The following is a 21,608-nucleotide window of genomic DNA, read 5'->3' on the forward strand; positions in this document are numbered from 1 at the left end:
TCTTATTCTGACTAGAAATGGAATATCCCCACAACAAAAGCTTTTAATTGGCTCATGAACCCAAAGAGTCAGGAACAGTTGATGCTACATTCAAGATCACTGATGCCTCGAGGTTAATATAGATTAATGTGGGTGTGAATAGATGTAAACACAGCAGGACACTGGTGAGGGAACGAAGCGATCGTGTCTGAGAGAACGAGAGGAGAGACGGCTGAAGGCAGCTCCCCCCTGAATGAGGGCCCACCTCAGGGTCCCACGGGGCTCGTGTGGGGGTCTTCTGTAGTCCACAGGCTCATGTTGTCTAGAAGGAAAGAGAAGGATGACGACCGGAGACATGAGGATGTCTGATGATGCTGGGGTAGACCCGGTGAGGGCGGGGGCAGCAGGTGGAGAAGCCCTCTGCACCATGTTCTTGCACGTGTGCACGTCTCATTTCACACGAAGCCGTGTGTTCTTCGGGATCTCGGTATCTTTATTATTATCTTCCCAGAGTTTCAGCAGCCGGACTCCATCAGCAGAGGAGGCTGATGTTGGAGGGGCGCTCCTCAACGGTTTCGTTAATATTCCACCTGCTTTTTGTATTTGTATGCATGGAAATACGCTGCATATGCTTGTGTCTGCTGTAGCTAGTGTATGGAATTTTGGACTTTCTATGGAGCAAATAATAATGATGTAATAATAAACCGTTTCCCTCCCTTTGGAGATTAATAAATGAATGAAATTCTGTTTTTTTCCCCTGGATTGCTAGACGTCCTGTACCCCTGATAAGATGTGTCCATAATATGCCAGGGTTTCCCAAAGTTTCCTTGCTGAGGCCTCTTGGCATTATGTTTTATAATTAAGCCTACAAATATTGTCATTTATGCACTCTAGCGCCCCCTACGCAGAATAATGCGGTAAGGTATTTATAGCGTCAGAAGTTTAACGTGAATTTCTGTCTTGGGTGCAACTGTAGTGGTTTCATGAGTCTTATGAGAAGTTCCATGTCTCATTTCTGTAGCATTTAGTGCTGCAACAACAACCGGAAAACTGACAACAGCCTCCGTATACAAAACAACAAAAGGCGTGAATCTGTGTGACCGGTAGTCACGACAGAATTCCGACTGGAAAATAGAAACTAGGGAGTCTGGATCTTTCAAAGGCCTCCTGTCACCCCTGGCTCCTGTGACGTCATGCCCGTCCCCAGCGAGCGCCGCCCGGGTGTTCTCGCGAGAGTTGGCGGCGCTACGCCAGCTCCGTTTACCTACGTGTGAGTGACAGATCGGGCTGCCTGGAGTTCCTGCTGCGTGAATGGTGAATAGCTCCTGCTGCGCACACGGGCGGAAGAGAAGCGGCCGCGGAAGAAGTCGGCGGTGGCAGACAGCTAATAGTTCGTCTCAGACACTTACCAGCATTACGTGTGTCATCGCATCCCCAAAAATTGCAGACGGGAAGGCAAACCAAGAAAGATGGCGGCCGCGGCCTCGCCGGGCTCCTGCTCGTTTGGCTCCTCCGACTGGATTGTGCTGAGAGACGGCTGCCTGCGTTGCGACGAGGAGGGCCTGCGGAGCCTCTCCTACCACCCGGCCCTGAACGCTATCCTGGCCGTGACCAGCCGCGGCAGTATTAAAGTGGTCGACGGTACTTCGGGGGCGATTCTCCAGGCGTCTGCTTTACACGGTGAGGACCCGCGGCCCGTCGCCAACGTTTGAAACACCGCGTTCCGGTTTTAACTGTCAGGCTTTAAGTTGTCAACTACCGCTGACAACAGTCCAGCCCCGCTAGCAGACGGGAGCTACCCTGCAACTTGTGCTGGGCCTGCTGGGTTTAGCCGCACAGTCCTCCCGGGGCTGCTGAATCAGTATCAGACGCTGGATCTGTAACCTTCCACCACGTCCAGGTCTTTGTGCGTCCACTGTTTGTGGACCCAGAAGCGGCTCTTTTAGAACCGGCTCTTTTAGAAGCTAGCTCGGCGCTAGCCAAAGTTAGCCGGGCGGCGTTGACGGCAGTGTGTTGTAGCGAGGGGCGATAAAGTGTCACCCTGTGGGGCTGTTGTGTCACCCAGCCGTGATGTTGGCGAGGTGGCTGCTGATCCCCCAGGCTGTCGGCTCATCCAGCGGTGCAGAGGACGGCTAATGTTGGAACACCTGTCCCATCACACGTTCCTGCTGCTCTGTCTAACAGCTGGGAGAGGGTCACGTTTAACAAGTCCTGGATGCGGATCACAGGAAGGCAGAACAGAAACTAAAAGCGTATCAGCACGTTTTTATGCCTAATGGCTGGCGGCTCCTCGAAACTCTGCTGGTAGTTTTCAGCCTGTCAGTCCCCTTATGGATGCAGGAGTATTTGGCTCTAAAATGGCAGAAATGTGGAAAATTGTTCAGCTGACATCTGACACAATGTCGTTTTCTTTTTTTTTCTTTTTTTTAATGAAAGAAAAAATAAATCTGAGATTCCGAATCAATCAAAGCCTGACTTGTCTTCACGCCTTTTGGCTGTGTTGGCACGCCACGAGCAAAGCTTGCCCATTCAAAAGGATTTCACCACAGCCCGAGTCTGGCGTCACCTTCCTGCGGCTCCACGCCGCCGGGAGCCGACGCCGCTTCGGTCGACACAACAGTGACACGACAGTCACGAGGAGGTCGTCGGTGGGAGGATTTGGGCCGAGCTGGAGTGGTTGGGCCCTTGTAATGAAGCTGTAGTATTTAAAACACTCCCCTCTTGGCTCTGCATGCACACACCACTGCGTACCTGTCTGTGCTCCACCAAGGCCCATGTTTAAAGCTTTTATTCTGAGTTCATCTCACGTTATAAAATCAATCACTTCACAGGAACAGTATGTATCACATATGAACTGAAGGGTTTCTGAATGGGTGAGAAAGTCCCGTAGAATAAATAAATTAAAAACCGACAGATGTCAACAGTGCGTGCTCAGGCTTCCTCCTCCCCTGACTTGGCTTTGTTGCCTGCTCATGTTCTCAGTGGCTTCCATTTATTATCTTTGATGGTCAATCAGACCATAGCTTCTAACTTCAGGACCATCCCTGCTGACTTCTGCAGATATAATGCACTGGCCCACTGACCCCCCCCCCCCCACTGGTGGGGTCCCCTCTCATTTCTGTTACCCAGTTTACATGTTTCCATGGGCAACAACGTTCTTTCTTTGATAACCACAACATGGATAAAAATAGGTCTTAAGTATTTAAAAGGAGCATAGTGCACCATCAGCCGGATTGTTGTTAGAGGACGCTGCCGTTGTGGACTCCTGTGGTACCTCCAGTCTGAGGGTAGAAGGTCCAACAGTCCTGCTGGGCAGTGTTGACAGTCAACGTGATGTCCTTGCTGATGTTGCCGAGCTTGTTCCTTCAAGCCCTTGGATGAATTTGGCTCAAGGTCCCGGCTCCTTTCTGAAGCCAACCATGACCTCCACTGTCTTAGCTGTGTTTGAGCTTCTTTCAGCAGCTTGTTCTCCCTCAATGGCCCCATTGGCCACCCTCCTCCTGTAGGCTGCTTCCTCCCCACCACTGACCCTCCTCCTGTAGGCTGCTTCCTCCCCACCACTGACCCTCCTCCTGTAGGCTGCTTCCTCCCCACCACTGACCCTCCTCCTGTAGGGGACTTCCTCCCCACCAGTGACCCTCCTCCTGTAGGGGACTTCCTCCCCACCACTGACCCTCCTCCTGTAGGCTGCTTCCTCCCCACCCCTGACCCTCCTCCTGTAGGCTGCTTCCTCCCCACCACTGACCCTCCTCCTGTAGGCTGCTTCCTCCCCACCACTGACCCTCCTCCTGTAGGCTGCTTCCTCCCCACCACTGACCCTCCTCCTGTAGGCTGCTTCCTCCCCACCACTGACCCTCCTCATGTAGGGGACTTCCTCCCCACCACTGACCCTCCTCCTGTAGGCTGCTTCCTCCCCACCACTGACCCTCCTCATGTAGGGGACTTCCTCCCCACCACTGACCCTCCTCCTGTAGGTGACCCTCCCCACCACTGACCCTCCTCCTGTAGGGGACTTCCTCCCCACCACTGACCCTCCTCCTGTAGGTGACCCTCCCCACCACTGACCCTCCTCCTGTAGGGGACTTCCTCCCCACCACTGACCCTCCTCCTGTAGGTGACCCTCCCCACCACTGACCCTCCTCCTGTAGGGGACTTCCTCCCCACCACTGACCCTCCTCCTGTAGGCTGCTTCCTGCCCTCCCCAGCAGTGATCAGCCTCCCCTCTCATGTGTTGGTGTTCGCACCACAGCCAGACCAGGATGTGGGTGTATTTCGTCTATAGATCATATAGTGTATAGGGTGTATAGGGTGTATAGTGTGTATAGGGTGTATAGGGTGTATAGTGTGTATAGTGTGTATAGTGTGTATAGTGTGTATAGTGTGTATAGGGTGTATAGTGTGTATAGGGTGTATAGTGTGTATAGTGTGTATAGTGTGTATAGGGTGTATAGAGTGTATAGTGTGTATAGTGTGTATAGGGTGTATAGGGTGTATAGGGTGTATAGAGTGTATAGGGTGTATAGGGTGTATAGGGTGTATAGGGTGTGTATAGGGTGTATAGGGTGTATAGTGTGTATAGGGTGTATAGTGTGTATAGGGTGTATAGTGTGTATAGAGTGTATAGAGTGTATGTAGAGCGTATGCTGTCTATACAACCTGCTCTGCTTCCAACCTGCGCTGCTTGTGTTCTACATTTTCCTTCTATTTTACACCAGAATCAACATGAAATGTGTCTCTTTCAGTCTCAGCCTGCCTTTTGGCGTTAGAGAGGAACTATTTCATCTAGAAAAAGAGGGCTGTAACGTAAATATTAGCTTGTGTTTCATTCCTTGTTCACAGCTAAACCTGGCGGTCGCATCAGGTGTCAGTACGTTCCCACCGTGGACAAGGTGCTTTTTGTGGATGACTACGCAGTCGGGTGTAGGAAGGACCTCAACGGCATCCTGCTGCTGGACACTGCTCTCCAGCCCCCCGTGGGCAAGGCTGAGGATTTGGTTCACCTGGAGCTGCCCGTCACCGAGGTAAGAAGGGCTTGGGTTCAGTCATCAGTGGGTCAGGCTGGCTACAGCGATGAGACCTGCCGTCCAGAGTACCGCTGTTTACCCCTGGGGGCAGTAGCCTGGAGGCTGCACCAGGGGAGGCTGCACCCAGGGGAGGCTGCACCAGGGGAGGCTGCACCCAGGGGAGGCTGCACCCAGGGGAGGCTGCACCCAGAGGAGGCTGCACCAGGGGAGGCTGCACCCAGGGGAGGCTGCTCCAGGGGAGGCTGCACCAGGGGAGGCTGCACCCAGGGGAGGCTGCACCCAGGGGAGGCTGCACCAGGGGAGGCTGCACCCAGAGGAGGCTGCACCAGGGGAGGCTGCACCCAGGGGAGGCTGCACCAGGGGAGGCTGCACCCAGGGGAGGCTGCACCCAGGGGAGGCTGCACCAGGGGAGGCTGCACCCATGGGAGGCTGCACCCAGGGGAGGCTGCACCCATGGGAGGCTGCACCCAGGGGAGGCTGCACCCATGGGAGGCTGCACCCAGGGGAGGCTGCACCCATGGGAGGCTGCACCCATGGGAGGCTGCACCCAGGGGAGGCTGCACCCAGGGGAGGCTGCACCCAGAGAGTTTTCCCTCTAATTGAGCGGCGACAGCAGCAGCTTCCACTTCTCCTGCAATGTTGCATGAGGCATTCATTGCTATTCACTCTGAATAATTGTGTCCATGTAAACATGGCTAGGGTTAGGGCCAGTGGGGATGAAGATCTCTGATCAGAAGCAATAATAAGGGCTTCATGGGCCACCATGTTGGCCCTCGTAGGAACATGTGACCACAGAGGAGTGGCTCTATTCTGCTCCTTAGACAATCATATCTTGAATTTCATTTGATTTTTTTTTTAATTGTGATGAAATGGTGAGAATTGCTGACTTGCTTGTGTTTCTGAATGTTTCTCCAGGTTATATTGAACAGAACCTTTATGTTTCAGGCCCAGCAGATATTGTCAACCTGCCTGGAAAAGATTGACATTTCCAGTACGGAGGGCTATGATGTGTTCCTCAGCCAGCTGAAAGATGGCCTCAAGAATACCTCACATGAGACTGCAGCAAACCACAAAGTGGCCAAGGTAAACCTGCCAGCCCCTGCTGGAGTGTACATGGTTACTGACACACCTGACAAATGGAGCCCCTCGTACCGAGCCACTTCTCCATTAGCCCCCACTCAGCCAGGGTCACGTTTTGGTCCGGTTCTCTCACAATTTCATATTTGCTCCAAACGGCCTCTGATGACGTTGATGACAGTGGACCAAGAGAATAAAGCTGAACAGCTGTTTCCTGCTGGAATTTGAAGTCTCGTCCTGAGCTCCTGCAGATGTTCGATGGCTGCTGTGTTCTTGTCTTGTCCTGCAGATTTTGCAAATTCTTGGGGGAAAAAAACCCCCAAATTTTACTGACGTTGGTGTTTAAAAGCAACAAAGTGGGAGCATGAAAAGGCAGAATGCTTTTATATTCACTATGAATAAGTACACCTGTGCATTAACTACCTGCTTTATGGGATATCTCTGAGCCAAAGTTCATCTGGATTCTTTCTTTGCTTCTCTAATTATCCGTATGTTCTCTTTCAGTGGGCAACAGTGACCTTCCATCTCCCCCACCAAATTATGAAGCTGGTGGCCAATGCCATTGTCACCGAGCTCAAGAAGATTAACCAGAATGTTGCTGCCTTGTCTGTAGCTTCATCCATTTTGGACAGGCTGTCGTACCTCCTGTCCAGCACCAGGCCAGAGCTCGGCGTGGGCCCTGGACGCTCTGTAGATAGGTGAGGAAACCCAACAGGGTGTTCATCTCCTTACCTGTCCCACAACATGTGTGGGTCGCACATAAAGTCATGGAGACATATTTGTGTTTTCTCTAGATCGTTGATGTACAGCGAGGCCAACAGGAGGGAGACGTTTACCTCTTGGCCCCATGCAGGCTACAGGTGGGCTCAGCCTGATCCAATGGCACAGGCGGGCTTCTACCACCAGGTGGGTCGACTCACCTCGAGGATGCTGGGGGCACCGTCCGGTGGGGCTCCACAGGCCTCTAGAGTAGCTGCTGGAGTCGCCAGACTAGTAGAGTAGGAGGCATTATGAAGCAGCAGCACCTCTGAAGGGATTCAGTCTCCCCAGGGGAAAACTCTTCTACTCAAGCTGCAGCGTGTTGTGTTCAGGAGGACACGGCAGACGCAGGGACACACGGGGGGGGGCAGATGTACACTTTAGACCAGACTGTGGTCATCACATGTCCCCCAACGCCCCTGATGGAGGGGGGTCAGGGACTCCAGTGCTCTTCCTACGTACCAACCAACAAGGAGAGGCTGAAAAGCTTGGGCCATGTTTTAAAATTGTTAAATGAAGAATAACTTTGGTGGTGAAACATAAAATAATCCCAATTCTAGTGATGCCCCCCAGGTGGAGGCAGGATTTGCAGACAGAGGGAGGGTGTATAAAGCCAGCATGAATAAAATAATGTGTGCAGCAGGAAACCAAAGAGAGAGGTCCTCATTGTTGCCAATGTCCAGAAGATGACGTGTAAATCATCCTAACCTGACTGCTGTGTCTCCAGCCCGCCTCCACAGGTGACGACAGAGCCATGTGTTTCACCTGCAGCGTGTGTCTGGTCTGTTGGGAACCTACAGATGAGCCCTGGTGGGTGCCAATCTCTCCAAATGATGACGCAGTGTTAATAAATGTTGGAACAATGATTTCAAATCCTGTCCAATGTTTTTGAACGACGCCGCAGGTCCGAACACGAGCGCCATTCTCCCAATTGTCCATTTGTGAAGGGTGAACACACGCAGAATGTTCCGCTCTCTGTGACTCTGGCCACCAGCCCAGCCCAATTCCCCAACAGCCCCGACAGTTCTGACAAAATTACCTGCTTCGGTTTCGGAACTTGTCCTCAATTCCTGGCTGCTGCCACCAAGAGGGGCAAGATCTGTATTTGGGACATCTCGAAGATTATGAAGGTCAGAAGATGCTGAAACTGTTGGAGGTCTTGTGTTTTACCCAGGCTCAAAGTGGAAGATAACTGGCACCTTCATTTCTTTGGTCCATCAGGTTCATTTGAAGTTTGACATCAACCCTTACGACCCAATCATACTGAGGAAGCTGGTGCTGTGTGGGGGCGAGCAGAACCAGCAGGGTCTAGCAGAGTCTCGGAGACCCATCCTGGCCTGGCTTGAGGAGTCATCGTCTTGCTCTGACCTGCCCAAGTTGGAAGGAGACAGGTAACCTTACCTAGTTGACGCCACCTTTGGGTGCTGGCTGGCCCAGACTCTGGGACTCTGGGACTCCAAACTCTGGTGGAACGTCCTCTTGTTGATTTGGGTGTCACCAAACCGATTCGTCTCTCTAACAGAAGTCTGAAGGTTTTGTTTTACATTAGACTGAGATTTGGACCGGGCCATGAATGCCCCCCTCCCCCAGCATGGTACCCTCCTCTCTGGTGCTGGTTAACTCGCCACAACCACCGCCCCGGTTAGGAGGGCGTGCACACGTGGTCGTAGAGTTGGGGGGGGGCGGCAGTGATACCAGGGACTTCTTTATTGTTGGCTCTGAAGAAGATAGCAAAGACGGCTCTCTCTTCTTTTCCAGTGATGACCAGTTGGAGGATTCCGACAGCGATGAGCATTCCCGATCAGACTCCGTTACAGGTACGAGCTCCTGGACCACACTGTGACATATTGATTAACTTGCCTTTGAGCCTTCGTGAGCGTCTTTACGGCACTGTAACAGAAAAAAGACGTAATCTTGCTCTGTTTTTACAGGCCAGCATTCCCAGTGGGAGAGCATGGATCTGAGCCTTGGGGTGACAGCGCTGAGTATCCTCCAGCAGCCAGAGAAGCTCCAGTGGGAAGTTGTGGCCAGCGTGCTGGAGGACACAGTCAAGGATCTGGAGGAGCTGGGTGTGAATCCCTCAGCGAACCAGCCCAAGTCCCACAGCCTGGGCAAATCCAAGGAGAATGTGGCCGACAGCCACACCATTCCCTTCCCCTGCCTCCTAGCTGGGGGCCTGTTCAGCTATTCTTCAGGCACAATCACAGCCGGACCCCCAAACACACCTTTACCAGTAGCATGTAGAACCACCGATGGACCTCTTAGGAATCAGGGTCCTGAACCCTTCTACTCAGGGCCATTACAGGACCGGGGCCCCATGGAGATAGAGACCTGTAGCCCCCCACCGGTGGCCCCAGAGAAGGACTACTCTAAAGCTGCAGCTTGTCAGTCTACCTGTCCCTCTTCTGCGGTGCCAACACACAGGACTGTCCCTGTGCTTCTGCTCTACAGTATCAGAGACGTGGACGAAAAGATCTCAGGGCAGGTGTTTGGGCAGATGAACAATGCAGTGAGTAAGGGGCTCCACGAGGAGGGCTTCACTGTGCCCCAGATTATAGAAATGGAGTTTGACACACACGAGCAGCTTCTCCTTCAGGATCCCCCCATCACATACATCCAGCAGTTTGCTGATGCAGCTACTAATCTGTCGGGGTTGGAAGGTAACGTGGAGAAGTGGAGCACGCTGGCCTCCGCCACTGTTTCCACGCCCCCCCGGCCTGGTGCACTGGTGCAGTGCTTGAGGCTGCCCAAACAGCTGGAAGAGGAAAATCTGTACGTGGACTCCATCACCCCCTGCTGGGATGGTGCACATCTCCTGGTCAGCTTGCAGCACTGCTGTGCTGAGTCTACAAGTGCTACGAATCAGGTTGAAGCACTTAACAACCTCAACCGCCTGCACTCTGCCCTATGCAGCCATCGCCACGGAGACCCCCCCCCACCAGTAGCCAATGTTGTGGAAGGCCACCACCAGTGCAGCTCAGCATCTCAGTCACCCCTCATCCTGCCACCAGAAGACCAGCAGCAGCTGCACCGCTCACAGACCGGGAGTAACGGTGGTTATCTGGCGCTCTACAAGGTCAACTACTCCACTCGTATCGTCACCTTGGATGAGGAACCTATCAAGGTTCACAAGATCTTGGACCCATCTGATGCCATCACATCTCTTATACTGCTGCCTCCTGATGTTCTTGATACCAGAGAGGACGACAGTGAGGAGACACCAGAGGACGCTTTCCCACCCGCCTCAAAAACGTGCTCTTTTGGACCAAAGTTTGGAAGTGGAGCAGCCGCCACCAGCAGTAGAACTGCAGCCACCATCTCTGCCTCCAGCCTCAAAGAGGTGTCAGGCTTGGGTCATCTTGTTCTCACCACACATACTGGATACATTATGATCATGGACCTGTCCACGTTAGAGGTCCTGACCAAGGTGGAGCCTCCTAAGAAGGAGGGCTCCTTAGATGAGTTAGACCCTTTTGTCTCAGTGACCTTTTGCTCTGGGACTGACCGCCTTTGTGCCTGTACAAAAGGTGAGTATCTTCCTGCTCGCAGTGTTGCTTCATGTCTGTTATCATCGTCAGGGCCGGATGGATCCGGCTCTAATGTCGTTCCCGTTCAGAATCACCCCTGAAGCTGTAGCGCTCAGTCTCCTCGTTAGGTGACTCACTGGGTGCCGGTGGATTAGTGATTAGTCAGGCCACTCATTCCAGTTTGGAACAGGTAGGTAACCTTAAAGGTGTTCACGTGCACACAAGAAACGCTCCACTAGAATAGGCCCAATGGAGCCGGACTCCCGTCCCCAGATCGCTGGGTTGGGAGTCCAGAGCACGTGGACGGCGAGCTGGCCAGTGGGATTTATTTCTTTATTTTTGCTGCTCTTCTAACAACATGCTTAAGGTGGAGATGGTCCATTAAGCTGGTCCTGCTTGAAACGGTTGTTCTGGGTTTTCTGAAGCGTTGCCTGGCGCCGCTCTCGCTGGACTCTGCCTCCCATCAGCTACAAGCGTAGTGGGCCAGGTTCCTCTCTGCATGCCTTACAATATAATGTCCTGGTTTGGGGGTTATATTTCTAAATATTACAGATTTAGAACCAATTACAATAGCTATTTGTTATTCCTTCTCATGGCTCCTATGCCTGAGCTAGATTCTTCTAGGATGTAGACCCCCCTGTCTCCAGACGGTGTCAGGCTAGCGTCAGAGCCTCTGAAGCACGGTGCTTCTGAGGACCCTCCTGTGTAGCTGATGTAGGTGCAGCTGCTGCTGCTGGACATTCAGCCAGACCTCCAGAGTCTGATCAGCCGTCCTGGAGGGCTGAGCAGCTCTTGGTCTTCCTGACCTTATCGTGACCTTGACCTGCAATCTGCTCGTTCTTACAAGGTTTCTGTGAGGGTTTAATTAGGGAATGAACTTTAATGCTTTCTTCTGAAAATTAAGGCCTTAAATAGCATTAAAAAGTTTTACATTTTATTGGAACTTCCATGACACTTGTAGGAGATTTGATAAATATCTAATTTTTCAAATTCTTCCAATTTCCAGTATCTGTAAATAATAGAAGTGCTGTCAGCACAACGTTCTGAATGTGCTTCCGGTTGGTTCCAAATTGTCCAAACACCAGGTGTGTGTCTGTTAGCACACACCTGGTGTTTGTCTGTTAGCACACACTCTGGGGGTTGGCTTCTATGCTGGGATGGGACCTGAGGAGTCAGAGATGGCTGCAGCTCCCAGCCAAGGTAGAGCAGAGGAGGCACCTACAGGTTGGAGGTCAGGCCCTCTAATACTGAGGTGGACACGATTCCAGCTGCCCTGGACAAGCCCGTAGCTCATTATGAAACCAAAACAAGCTATGCTAATTAGCAATAGCCCAAAGGCTGTGTTTACTAAAGGCCTCCCATCTTCACTTTAGTCTTGTGGTAGAAGCAAAGCAGCCTGTTCATGCTTTGTCCTGCACCTCAGGAATGAAACCTTTGGTACTAGTTCATTAAGTTAATTTAACAAGCCAAGTTAGGTTAAAAATCCAACCAAAATGGTTGCATCAGTAGAAAACTGTGCACGTGTGTGTCCACCGGCTCCAGCTGCTACTATTAACATGTGTAGGGAGGAGTTCCAAGAGAGCAACATTGGCCATAAATCTGTGGTACCTCTGTCACAAACCACCCCTGCTCATTACAGAGGGCGCCATCACGGTGAGGCGTGGGGGTATGAAGGGCCGGGGGGGCGCTGCACAGGGGGGGTATGAAGGGCCGGGGGGGCGCTGCACAGGGGGGGTATGAAGGGCCGGTGCAGGGGGGTATGAAGGGCCGGTGCAGGGGGGGTATGAAGGGCCGGTGCAGGGGCGTATGAAGGGCCGGTGCAGGGGGGGTATGAAGGGCCGGTGCAGGGGGGGTATGAAGGGCCGGTGCAGGGGGGTATGAAGGGCCGGTGCAGGGGCGTATGAAGGGCCGGTGCAGGGGGGGTATGAAGGGCCGGTGCGGGGGGGTATGAAGGGCCGGTGCAGGGGGGGTATGAAGGGCCGGGGGGGCGCTGCACAGGGGGGGTATGAAGGGCCGGGGGGGCGCTGCACAGGGGGGGTATGAAGGGCCGGTGCAGGGGGGGTATGAAGGGCCGGTGCAGGGGGGGTACGAAGGGACGGTGCAGGGGGGTATGAAGGGCCGGTGCAGGGGGGGTATGAAGGGCCGGTGCGGGGGGGGTACGAAGGGCCGGTGCGGGGGGGCTGCCCTCAGTGTTGGGGCACATTTGTAAGTTAGAGGGGGTGACTATTGCTACGCCAAGCGGTGCTGCTCAGAGCTGTAGCAGTAGGTTAAGAGTGCGTATATTCACACAACCAGGTTCTGACCCGTTTTCAGTTGTTTAATGTTCGGGGGGGGGGGGGGGGGGGGGGGCACGTCTTCACCCATTGGGTGTAAAACTTCATGTTTTCAAGGTCACACCTGTTTTGAATGTTGATTATGCTTTTCAATTGCGGTGAAGGTGGAGAACTTCATTTCCTTCAAATTGGAGGTGTTTCTGAAGATGCTGACGATGGAGACATGTTTATTGATGCCCCAATTTCTAAAGGGGCTGAACTTTTGCATGAAGGGGTGAAATCCTCCTCCCATCCTTGCAGTCCTGGTAGTGCAGGTATACCTCAGCTCACAGTCACCACTTGGGTTCATGTCAGTCCTCACTGAACTCGTGCCTTAGAACCGACGTCCTCTGTGTGACAGGAGTGGTGGACCTGCTCGTGGACCAGCCACTGACCACAGAGAGTCTGATGGCTCTAGTAGAGCTGACCTGCTTCGAGACCTTGACTCCCCGGTTCTCGGCGACCGTGCCCCCGTGCTGGGTGGAGGTGCAGCAGGAGCAGCAGCAGCGCAGACACCCGCAGCACCTTCACCAGCAGCATCACGGAGATGCAGCCCAGCACACCCGGACCTGGAAGCTCCAGAGTGACAGGTAGTTGTCTCAAAGCTCCACCCGACAGATGCGGACCTCGGCGGTGCTGTCCAAGCGGCCCTGCTTCTCTTCCTGTGTAACTCTGTCCCTCATCTCTCTGAAGAAGTGACCCTCTGCCATGCTCTTTCTGCAGTTCCAGCTGGGATGAACATGTCTTTGAGCTGGTTCTGCCCAAGGCCTGCATGGTGGGACACGTTGACCTGAAGTTTGTCCTCAATCCCAACACCATCAATATTCCTCAGATTCAAGTCACTTTACTGAAAAACAAAGCTCCTGGGCTGGGCAAGGTCACAGGTGAGGACGCCGCTGTGCCATTTTCCAGTGTAGTAGTAACTGTTCAACACACACTCGATGCAGCACTTTTGATCACACGCACACGTCTCCTCTCTCCTGATGTGTTCACACCAACTGGGCCAGAGTAAAACCACCTAGCTTAAGCCCACGAGTTAACGGGGGTCAGTGAGAGGGGACACATGACATACTGCCACCGATTGAGACTAGAGAGATGTACGATCCACTGCCCATCACAGGAAGGGATGATGGGGATCCCAAGAAGGTCATCTAGGTCCTCTCTGCTGTCCTGGGGAGGCCGTCTCTACCCAACTCAGCAAAATGTGAAGAGAGACTTAAACAAGGGTCAGACACAGAATTATTGGCTTCGCTGATGATCAAAGCTGCAGTAGAATGAAACTGGCCAAGTTGAGTCATTTTTAATGAGTTTCTTTCATTTCTGTACCCAAGCTGTCCCCGCCCACCCCCATCAAACCTGCCACGGGGCACATTTTTCCAGCTTAGCCTTGGGCTAGCCTAAACAAGCAATATTGACATTAGAAAGCTGCACACGACTGGTATTGGTGGTTTTAACGGCCTCTCACATTCACCACCACCATAGCTCAGGGTGGAAGACCCTAAAGTCCCAACTTCAGGCTAGTTTCTCAGCCAGTCAGAGGACACGATGTCTACTAACGAGCAGCTAATGACGTTGGTTTATTTCCCCGACTCACTTGGCCATAGAACCAAGGGCAGCGGTACTTGAGCCCACTCATTACATCAGCTGCGTTTGCTCCGACCTGTTCTGAAAGCTGCTGACCTCAGGTTCTGAAAGTGTTCACTGCTGCCAGAACCGCCGCCGCCTCATGAGCCGACGCAGGCCCCGCCGTGGCAAACATGGCCGTCATTTTGGCACAGCATTGGCTTGAAGAACGCTTTCTCCGATTCTGTGGTGTCTGTGTGTAAGTGATGCTAACTGTTCCATGTGAATGTGCTTGTCCACCAGAGGCTGCGGTTGACAGGCAGATTTCCTTCCCCCTGTCCAACATCCTCCAGGTTAATGGGGAGAGGAGCAGCCAGCCGCTGCTGCATGACTTCACAGAGGACATCCAGTTCATGGACATAGAGGAGACTTCAGGTAAAGAGCAAGTCCACCTTAGTTTAATATCACACACCAGGTTATTGCTGCTGGGCTCATGTTCCTGCTCTTGAGTTCTGGTTTTGGTCTTTCATTCAGACAGGTTTGTATTTAAATAATGTTAATGAAGTGTTGTTCCACATGTGGTCACACCTGTGTCCTATGTTTGCTGCAGGGTCCGTGCTGTGTCCTTTTTTAGAGGACCATAAGGAGGACATTCTGTGTGGTCCGGTGTGGCTGGCCAGTGGCTTGGACCTCTCTGGCCATGCAGGCATGCTGAGTCTCACCAGCCCCAAGCTGGTTAAAGGTGACGGGTCACACGAACTGTTTCTGCTCTGAACCCTGATGCCAGGGATTCACCGTGTTGTGGTCCTCGTCGGTCTGCAGGCATGGCAGGAGGGAAGTACCGCTCGTTCCTGGTCCATATGAAAGCAGTGTGTGACAGGAGCATGGAGGAGAGCGCTCGGCCCGTGTTAAGGATGCCCAGTAGCCGGCCGCAGGGTAACAAAGCTCACTCTCTGTCCAACCTGCTGCAAAGGGCGCAAGCCCCCAAGGTACACTGTCACCTGGTGACTATTATTTTACACATATGTCCATATGAAAGGGAAGATTAAGTCTGCATGGTGCTGTTGTCTGTAGGAAAAGGCCCCTGCTGGAAAATCGGACAGTGCGGCTTCTTTAAAGAAGGCAGAAAACCTGCGGGGCTGTGACCTGTTGCAGGAGCTTTCAGTCACAATCAGAAGGTTCAAGAAGACGTCCGTAGCCAAAGAAAGGTCAGCCCACTGTTACAGTGGAAGGTCTGCTTCTCTCCACGGTGCTGTCAGCTGGTGGACAGGACGCGTGTCCCTGTATGAAAAGACTCAGACTGATTTGGAGATGTTCTTCTTGCTGCCCAGTTAATGAACCACCTGATATTGAGACACCATCTGTGACCCTTTCACCCATTTCCCTGCATTCTCATTGTCCTCGCCCCCCTCCAGACCCCAGAACCCAAATTCACTGTGCTCTGTATAGTGTGACGACTCGTCAGCAGGTCCCAAAAGGGACGTTAACAATGTCCCTAATGTCCCACATCACACACAAGCTCCACATCTTCACTCCTTGGCCTGAAGTCCACCTGCTCAACTCAGCTGTGTTGTGTTGGGACACCTATAAAATGCTCGACCACACCGGCCTCTCTGCTTGGCTCTTCTGCTGGGTCACTTCCTGCTCTAGCTTTAGCCAATCAGCTCCCAGTAAACCTCAAGCCCCCCCCCCAGGGCCGATACGGGTGCCTATGCTGGAGCAGAGACTCAGTTAGGCCTTGTTCCTGTCACTAGGGGGAAGTTCCTGCAGTGGAAATGCTCCTATTATGGTTCCTCACTGCTTTTTAGCTGTCCTCATACAGCATGCAATACATTTGACTCCACCTCACTGACTTTTCTTACCCAAGCTTGTTTTAGAGGATCTCCAGCCTCTAGGAGACACTGGCAGAATAAAGAGGGACTAATGTCCTGAGTAGGAGCCGTGAGCCACTTTGTCTTTAAAAATGGTGCAAAATGACTGTGTCATTGCTCAGGTGGTGTCCATGGGTGGTGTTCCCAGCACTGTTTTACTTTCTGATATTTCCTCTTATTTATGAATGTGTTTTTAACCGTCTGTGGACGTTGTCTTACACCGCTGACAACCTGTAACCTTAAGCTTTAGCGCTCCGTTCCCAGCTTGTGTTGTGTGTCTGTAATGAACATTATCAGTTGTCTTGCTTTTCCCCAGGGTCCAGCGCTTTGCCATGCTCCATCTCTTGGAGTTTCACGAGAAACTGCTGAACGCTCTCTGTCAGAAAGCGGAGGGCAGTGCGACCACTGAGCACGGCCAAAGCCTCATCTTGGACATCCTGTGTTGGCTGGCCGGTGTCTACTCCAACGTGTCCTGGAGGTACGATGCAGCATGTTGTCCTCTCATGGGAACAGGCCTCCACATCCTGCCTGTGTTTAGTTGCAGAGAGGGCAAAGTCGGCCTGCTGGCCAAGACCCAGGCGCGCATCAAGGACATGGTGCGCATGTGTTTCTTTGAGGCTGGCCGGAGCGTCGCTCACAAATGTGCTCGTTTCCTTGCACTTTGCATCAGGTAAGAAAGGACCTCTGACCTCTGTCGGTACTTCTGCTTTCATCCGCGGGTCATTAGAGCAGTGTTAGAACTTTGTCCCGTAAGGAAACGTCCCCTGATTTCACTCAGGACGGATCCCTTGTGCGGATTTTGAGATGCTTTTATAGCACAGACTTTAATCACAAAAGACAAGTGTGATAATGGATGGTTGATTTGCTTTTCCACAGCAGTGGGAAAGGGGCCCCGAGTCAGCAGAACTTTTGTGCAAGCCTGTTGAAGGCTCTTCTAGACAACATGCCTTACTTGCCCGCGGCAGCTACAGGTGGTGAGTGCCTGCACGTCTGCTGTTTGTCTTGTCTGTGACCCTGTAGCAGTGAGAGTCTCCACCTTCTGGCTTCAGGCTCCATCTACTGGTACTTTGTGCTGCTGAACTACGTGAAGGAAGAGGACCTGGCTTGCTGCAGTACGGCCTGCGCTTCCCTGTTGACGTCCATCTCCCGACAGCTGCAGGACCGTCTGACCCCGTTGGAGGCGCTGCTCCAGACAAGGTTAAACTCAAACCTTAGTCCTTCAGAATTGCTGTTCTTCTCCTTTTTTAGAAGTGTGTCAGGAAAGTCTCCGCTCTCTTCTGTGGCAGGTACGGCCTTTATAGCTCTCCGTTTGACCCAGTGCTTTTTGACTTGGAAGTGAGTGGATCCTCCTGTAAGAGTGCCTTCAACAACAGCATTGGTGTCCAGTCAGAGGAGATCGACCTTTCAGACATACTCTCAGGTAACGGTCCTCATTCCTTTAACTCCTGACTTCAAATGACATCCTCGGTGTTTGCATAAAGCTGCCAGTGACTGGAGTTTGACCCTGAGGGTGTGTTCTGTGCTGCAGGGAATGGAAAAGTGAGCAGCTGTGCAGCAGCAGAGGGCAGCTTCACCGCATTAACAGGGCTCCTTGAGGTGGAGCCTTTGCACTTTACTTGTATCTCCACCAGTGACGGCACACGAGTAGAGCGAGATGATGCCAGCATATTTACCGGTAATCTGCACTTCCTTTCACCTAAAGTGTGCTTAGCTCATGAGCTCCTCTTCATGGTGATTGTCCTCTTTTGTGCCAGTGAGTACTTTTGGTGTGACGCCTGCGGTCAACAGCGTCCCGGCCGGACCCTTCAGTGAAGCATCTACAGCTCTGAGCTCTGCTGCCCAGGTGGCTCTGCAGTCTCTGTCCCACGCCATGGTGTCTGCAGAGCAGCAGCTGCAGGTGCTGCAGGAGAAGCAGCAGCAGCTGCTGAAGCTGCAGCAGCAGGTGCTTGTCTGTCTGTCTGTCTGTCTGTCCGTCTGTCTGTCAGCCTGTCTCACCTCTTTATCCACAGGAGGAGCAGTCATCAACGCTTTAAAAGCCGTCCTTTTTATAATAGTCACTGTTTTGGGATTATAAAGCTCTGATTGTATCTTGGTTTTAGAATTCCCCCCTAGTTACTTTTACTGCTCAGACATTTCTGGAATAAACATTCCTGGTTTCCAGGAACGTGTAAATCCATTAGAGCATCTTTTACCTTGTGAGGGATCTGCTCCGGATCCTTTTGAGGGATCTTGCTTCCTAGAGCAGAGTGAACGTCTGTCCTGGAGGAAAGAGGAAAGGCAGTTAAAGGAAGCCTTTTAAACGGCCCTGTTCTTAATAGTGTCTCTGAGATATTGTTTAATGAAGCTCCACCGGATCAGTTAGACCGGGTAAAGGATCCGCTGGCCCCTCATTGCTTCACATCTTGTTATTCTAACAATTCCTCCAAATCCAGTCAGACGTGAAATAGTGGCGATCCTCTTTGTTTGTATTTGGTTGAATAAGCAAAGCTAAATAACCCTTGGACCTGTCCTGTGTTCATGTTCTTCCTTAGTTGATTGGAAGCTTCTTGTTGTCTGTGTTTTTACAACTAGAAGGCAAAGCTGGAAGCCAAGCTGCATCAGACTACTTCTGCAGCTGCAAACTCCTCCGGGATGGGCTCCATCCAGAATTCCTTACCTTCCAGCTCCTCCTCCGCTCCGGGTTTCTTTATCCACCCCTCTGACGTCATTCCTCCGACCCCGAAAACGACTCCACTCTTCATGACCCCTCCTCTGACGCCGCCCAACGAAGCAGTGTCGGCAGCCTTTAGTGCCGAGCTGGCCCACTTGTTCCCTGGCTCCATGGACCCGGGACCCGTCAACCTCACCGCTCATAAGAACACACAGAAAAACAAACTGGTTAGTTCCCTCCAGCCGATGAGAGCTGGTCAACTGGCGGACTGGTCGGGCCAGTTTGAATAGGCGACAGTTTAATTTGAAGTCCGAGTAACGAAAATAGCTGTGAGGGTTCGGTTGGTTGAATAATGGTTCTGCTCCTGCCACAGAACTCCATGGGCAGCGGTCTGGCCCTGGCTATCTCCCAGGCCTCCCACTTCCTGCAGCCTCCTCCTCACCAGTCCATCATCATTGAGCGGATGCACTCTGGTTTGTCATTCTCAACGTATTTAATGTCTCGTACCTGTGTCGTGTGTTTCCACTTGCAGCTTTGTGGACATTTCTTGTCTTTTCCCCTCCAGGAGCTCGTCGCTTCGTCACGCTGGACTTTGGCCGCCCTGTCCTCCTGACGGATGTCCTCATCCCGACATGTGCGGACCTGGCTTCTCTGTCCATTGACATCTGGACTCTTGGTGAGGAGGTGGATGGTCGGAGGCTGGTCGTAGCTACTGACATCAGCACCCACTCCCTCATTCTACACGACCTGCTGCCTCCACCCATTTGCCGGTTCATGAAGGTCGGTACTCTGCTCTGAACATGTGACCCTGCCGCAGAACCACAGCTCTGCCAGGTTTGAGTCATGTCTACAACTTTCAGATCACTGTCATTGGCCGGTATGGAAGCACCAATGCTCGGGCCAAGATCCCGTTAGGCTTCTACTATGGCCACACCTACATCCTCCCTTGGGAGAGTGACCTCAAGTTAATAAACAGTCCGCTTCGAAGAGAGAATGGAGCAGCCTCTCAGCCGGATGTGGACCAGCACCTGACCATGATGGTGGCGTTGCAGGAGGACATTCAGTGCAGGTACAACTCAGCACATTTACCACCTCTCATTCTTGTTTTGGAACGAATTCCCTCGATTTTAATCATAGATCTGTTTGGCATTTGACAATAAAGGGTGAAAATAATGAGTAAAAGTGAGTAATCATCTCTTACAAGCTCTCGGTTGTCCATGTCTTTACACATTTCATTTACTGCAGATATATACGCAGCATCGACCTCATAGATGATGGAATCGCTGTGCTGCTTTGGTGCCACAAAGTGGCGGCGTTTGATTTACTGTGAACATCATTTGGCCACACTTGGTGAATATTGATAATAGGTGCTTCAGCCAGAGCTGCTCCTCTGCTGGAGAACTCCCACTGAACTACCAATGTCAGCACAGAAGGTGTTTCTATGGCCGAGCAGCTGGACGCCAGGTGTTGGCTGTGTCCTGCGTCCCTGGCCTGCTGGAGCGGTGCTCCAAGGAGGGATGAACCTCACCATTCTGGAAAGATGACTGCTCTCTGCCTGGCTGCTTTGGGCCAGTATGAGGCTTTTTCAGGGGTCTGGACATTTTGGACAAAGCTACGCTTCCACCTTTGTGCTCCTTTTTGTTTTGTTGTCACCCAGAACCGTGACCTCAAATGAATGGGCAGCAGTTCACATAGATATAGGACACAAAGATCTAGATTCTTGACCTCTGTAGCCAGCAGCAATACGCTTGAATTGAGCCAGCACTGTTGCTGGTTCCATCCTAGCTTTGCCTCTGGCCCGGCCTGAATGACGGGGCCATACCACGAGAGGCTGAATGTTTGCTTCAGTCTGGGGAACCTTCCAGTCATGCAGGTTTATATTCGTTAACCTGCAGTTTCCATATTTAAATGTGCCACTTTAACTGTTCATCAGGTACAACCTGGCCTGCCATCGCTTGGAGACCCTTCTGCAGAACATCGACCTGCCACCCTTGAACAACGCCAACAATGCCCAGTACTTTCTACGGAAACCAGACAAGGTGGTGGAGGAGGACCAGCGTGTTTTTTCAGCCTACCAAGACTGCACCCAGCTGCAGCTGCAGCTCAACCTGGCCCACCACGCCGTGCAGCGTCTGCGCGTGGCGCTGGGCGCCGTCCGCAAGTCGCTTCACAGCGTTAATGCACCGGAGACGCAGGAGCTGATCCACAGCTCCTCCACCGAGCAGCTCAGGACAATCATTCAGTACCTACTGGACACACTGCTGAGCCTCCTGCACTCCAACAATGGTGAGCAGCCTGCGTGCACCCGCGCCCGTGATTATGGGAACAGAACCAGAAGGTTTGGAATTTTCATCCTAATTCAGTTGTTAATTGTGACGAAATGACGTCACTTCCGCCTTTCCCGTTGGAAAAAACCAGTGGTAGAAGGACAGCAGAATCATGTTTGAGTCCCAGACGTGTTCAGAAAGGGAGGAATGCAGCACTTTGGTCCCGGGAGGGTGTGGAGAAGCCAGAGCCGATGGTTACATGCTGGACAGGATCATCCTTTGTGCTGAAGCTTATTGACTCCTTCAATGTGTGCATCTGCAGGCAATTCAGTGCCGGCCGTCCTCCAGAGTACCTTCAACGCCCAGGCCTGTGAGGAACTCTTCAAACATCTTTGCATCAGCGGAACGCCCAAGATTCGTCTTCACGCGGGTCTCCTGTTGGTGCAGTTGTGTGGAGGTGAAAACTGGTGGGGCCAGTTCCTCTCCAATGTTCTGCAGGAGCTCTACAACTCAGAACAACTGCTCATCTTCCCTCAGGACAGGTAACACATCCCAGTGGTCACATGAGTTGGGCAGAAG

General features: G+C 52.4%; 1 protein-coding gene across 4 annotated transcripts in view; it reads left to right on the top strand.

The window, feature by feature from the left end:
- The first annotated feature begins 1,220 nt into the window (after positions 1-1,220).
- birc6 (baculoviral IAP repeat containing 6) overlaps positions 1,221-21,608 on the top strand; it is a 41,223-nt gene continuing 20,835 nt past the window's right edge. For 2 of the 4 annotated variants that reach the window (XM_029835425.1, XM_011619626.2), the window contains exons 1-30: positions 1,222-1,659; positions 4,819-5,000; positions 5,949-6,086; positions 6,585-6,778; positions 6,875-6,986; positions 7,567-7,649; positions 7,744-7,969; positions 8,061-8,230; positions 8,598-8,656; positions 8,771-10,366; positions 12,804-12,953; positions 13,040-13,268; positions 13,402-13,562; positions 14,545-14,676; positions 14,852-14,983; positions 15,064-15,230; positions 15,316-15,449; positions 16,429-16,590; positions 16,651-16,782; positions 16,989-17,086; positions 17,162-17,309; positions 17,399-17,532; positions 17,641-17,787; positions 17,867-18,054; positions 18,684-18,989; positions 19,136-19,235; positions 19,328-19,542; positions 19,623-19,831; positions 20,696-21,048; positions 21,352-21,571. In XM_029835425.1, the coding sequence (XP_029691285.1) occupies positions 1,449-1,659; positions 4,819-5,000; positions 5,949-6,086; positions 6,585-6,778; positions 6,875-6,986; positions 7,567-7,649; positions 7,744-7,969; positions 8,061-8,230; positions 8,598-8,656; positions 8,771-10,366; positions 12,804-12,953; positions 13,040-13,268; positions 13,402-13,562; positions 14,545-14,676; positions 14,852-14,983; positions 15,064-15,230; positions 15,316-15,449; positions 16,429-16,590; positions 16,651-16,782; positions 16,989-17,086; positions 17,162-17,309; positions 17,399-17,532; positions 17,641-17,787; positions 17,867-18,054; positions 18,684-18,989; positions 19,136-19,235; positions 19,328-19,542; positions 19,623-19,831; positions 20,696-21,048; positions 21,352-21,571 (6,488 nt within the window). In that variant the 5' untranslated portion in view covers positions 1,222-1,448. Of the gene's footprint in view, positions 1,660-4,818; positions 5,001-5,948; positions 6,087-6,584; positions 6,779-6,874; positions 6,987-7,566; positions 7,650-7,743; positions 7,970-8,060; positions 8,231-8,597; positions 8,657-8,770; positions 10,367-12,803; positions 12,954-13,039; positions 13,269-13,401; positions 13,563-14,544; positions 14,677-14,851; positions 14,984-15,063; positions 15,231-15,315; positions 15,450-16,428; positions 16,591-16,650; positions 16,783-16,988; positions 17,087-17,161; positions 17,310-17,398; positions 17,533-17,640; positions 17,788-17,866; positions 18,055-18,683; positions 18,990-19,135; positions 19,236-19,327; positions 19,543-19,622; positions 19,832-20,695; positions 21,049-21,351; positions 21,572-21,608 lie in introns of all 4 variants that reach the window. The other 2 variants (XM_029835426.1, XM_029835427.1) reach the window with 2 other exon arrangements.

The sequence above is a fragment of the Takifugu rubripes genome, chromosome 4, assembly GCF_901000725.2.
Source record: "Takifugu rubripes chromosome 4, fTakRub1.2, whole genome shotgun sequence".
Taxonomy (NCBI): Eukaryota; Metazoa; Chordata; class Actinopteri; order Tetraodontiformes; family Tetraodontidae; genus Takifugu; species Takifugu rubripes.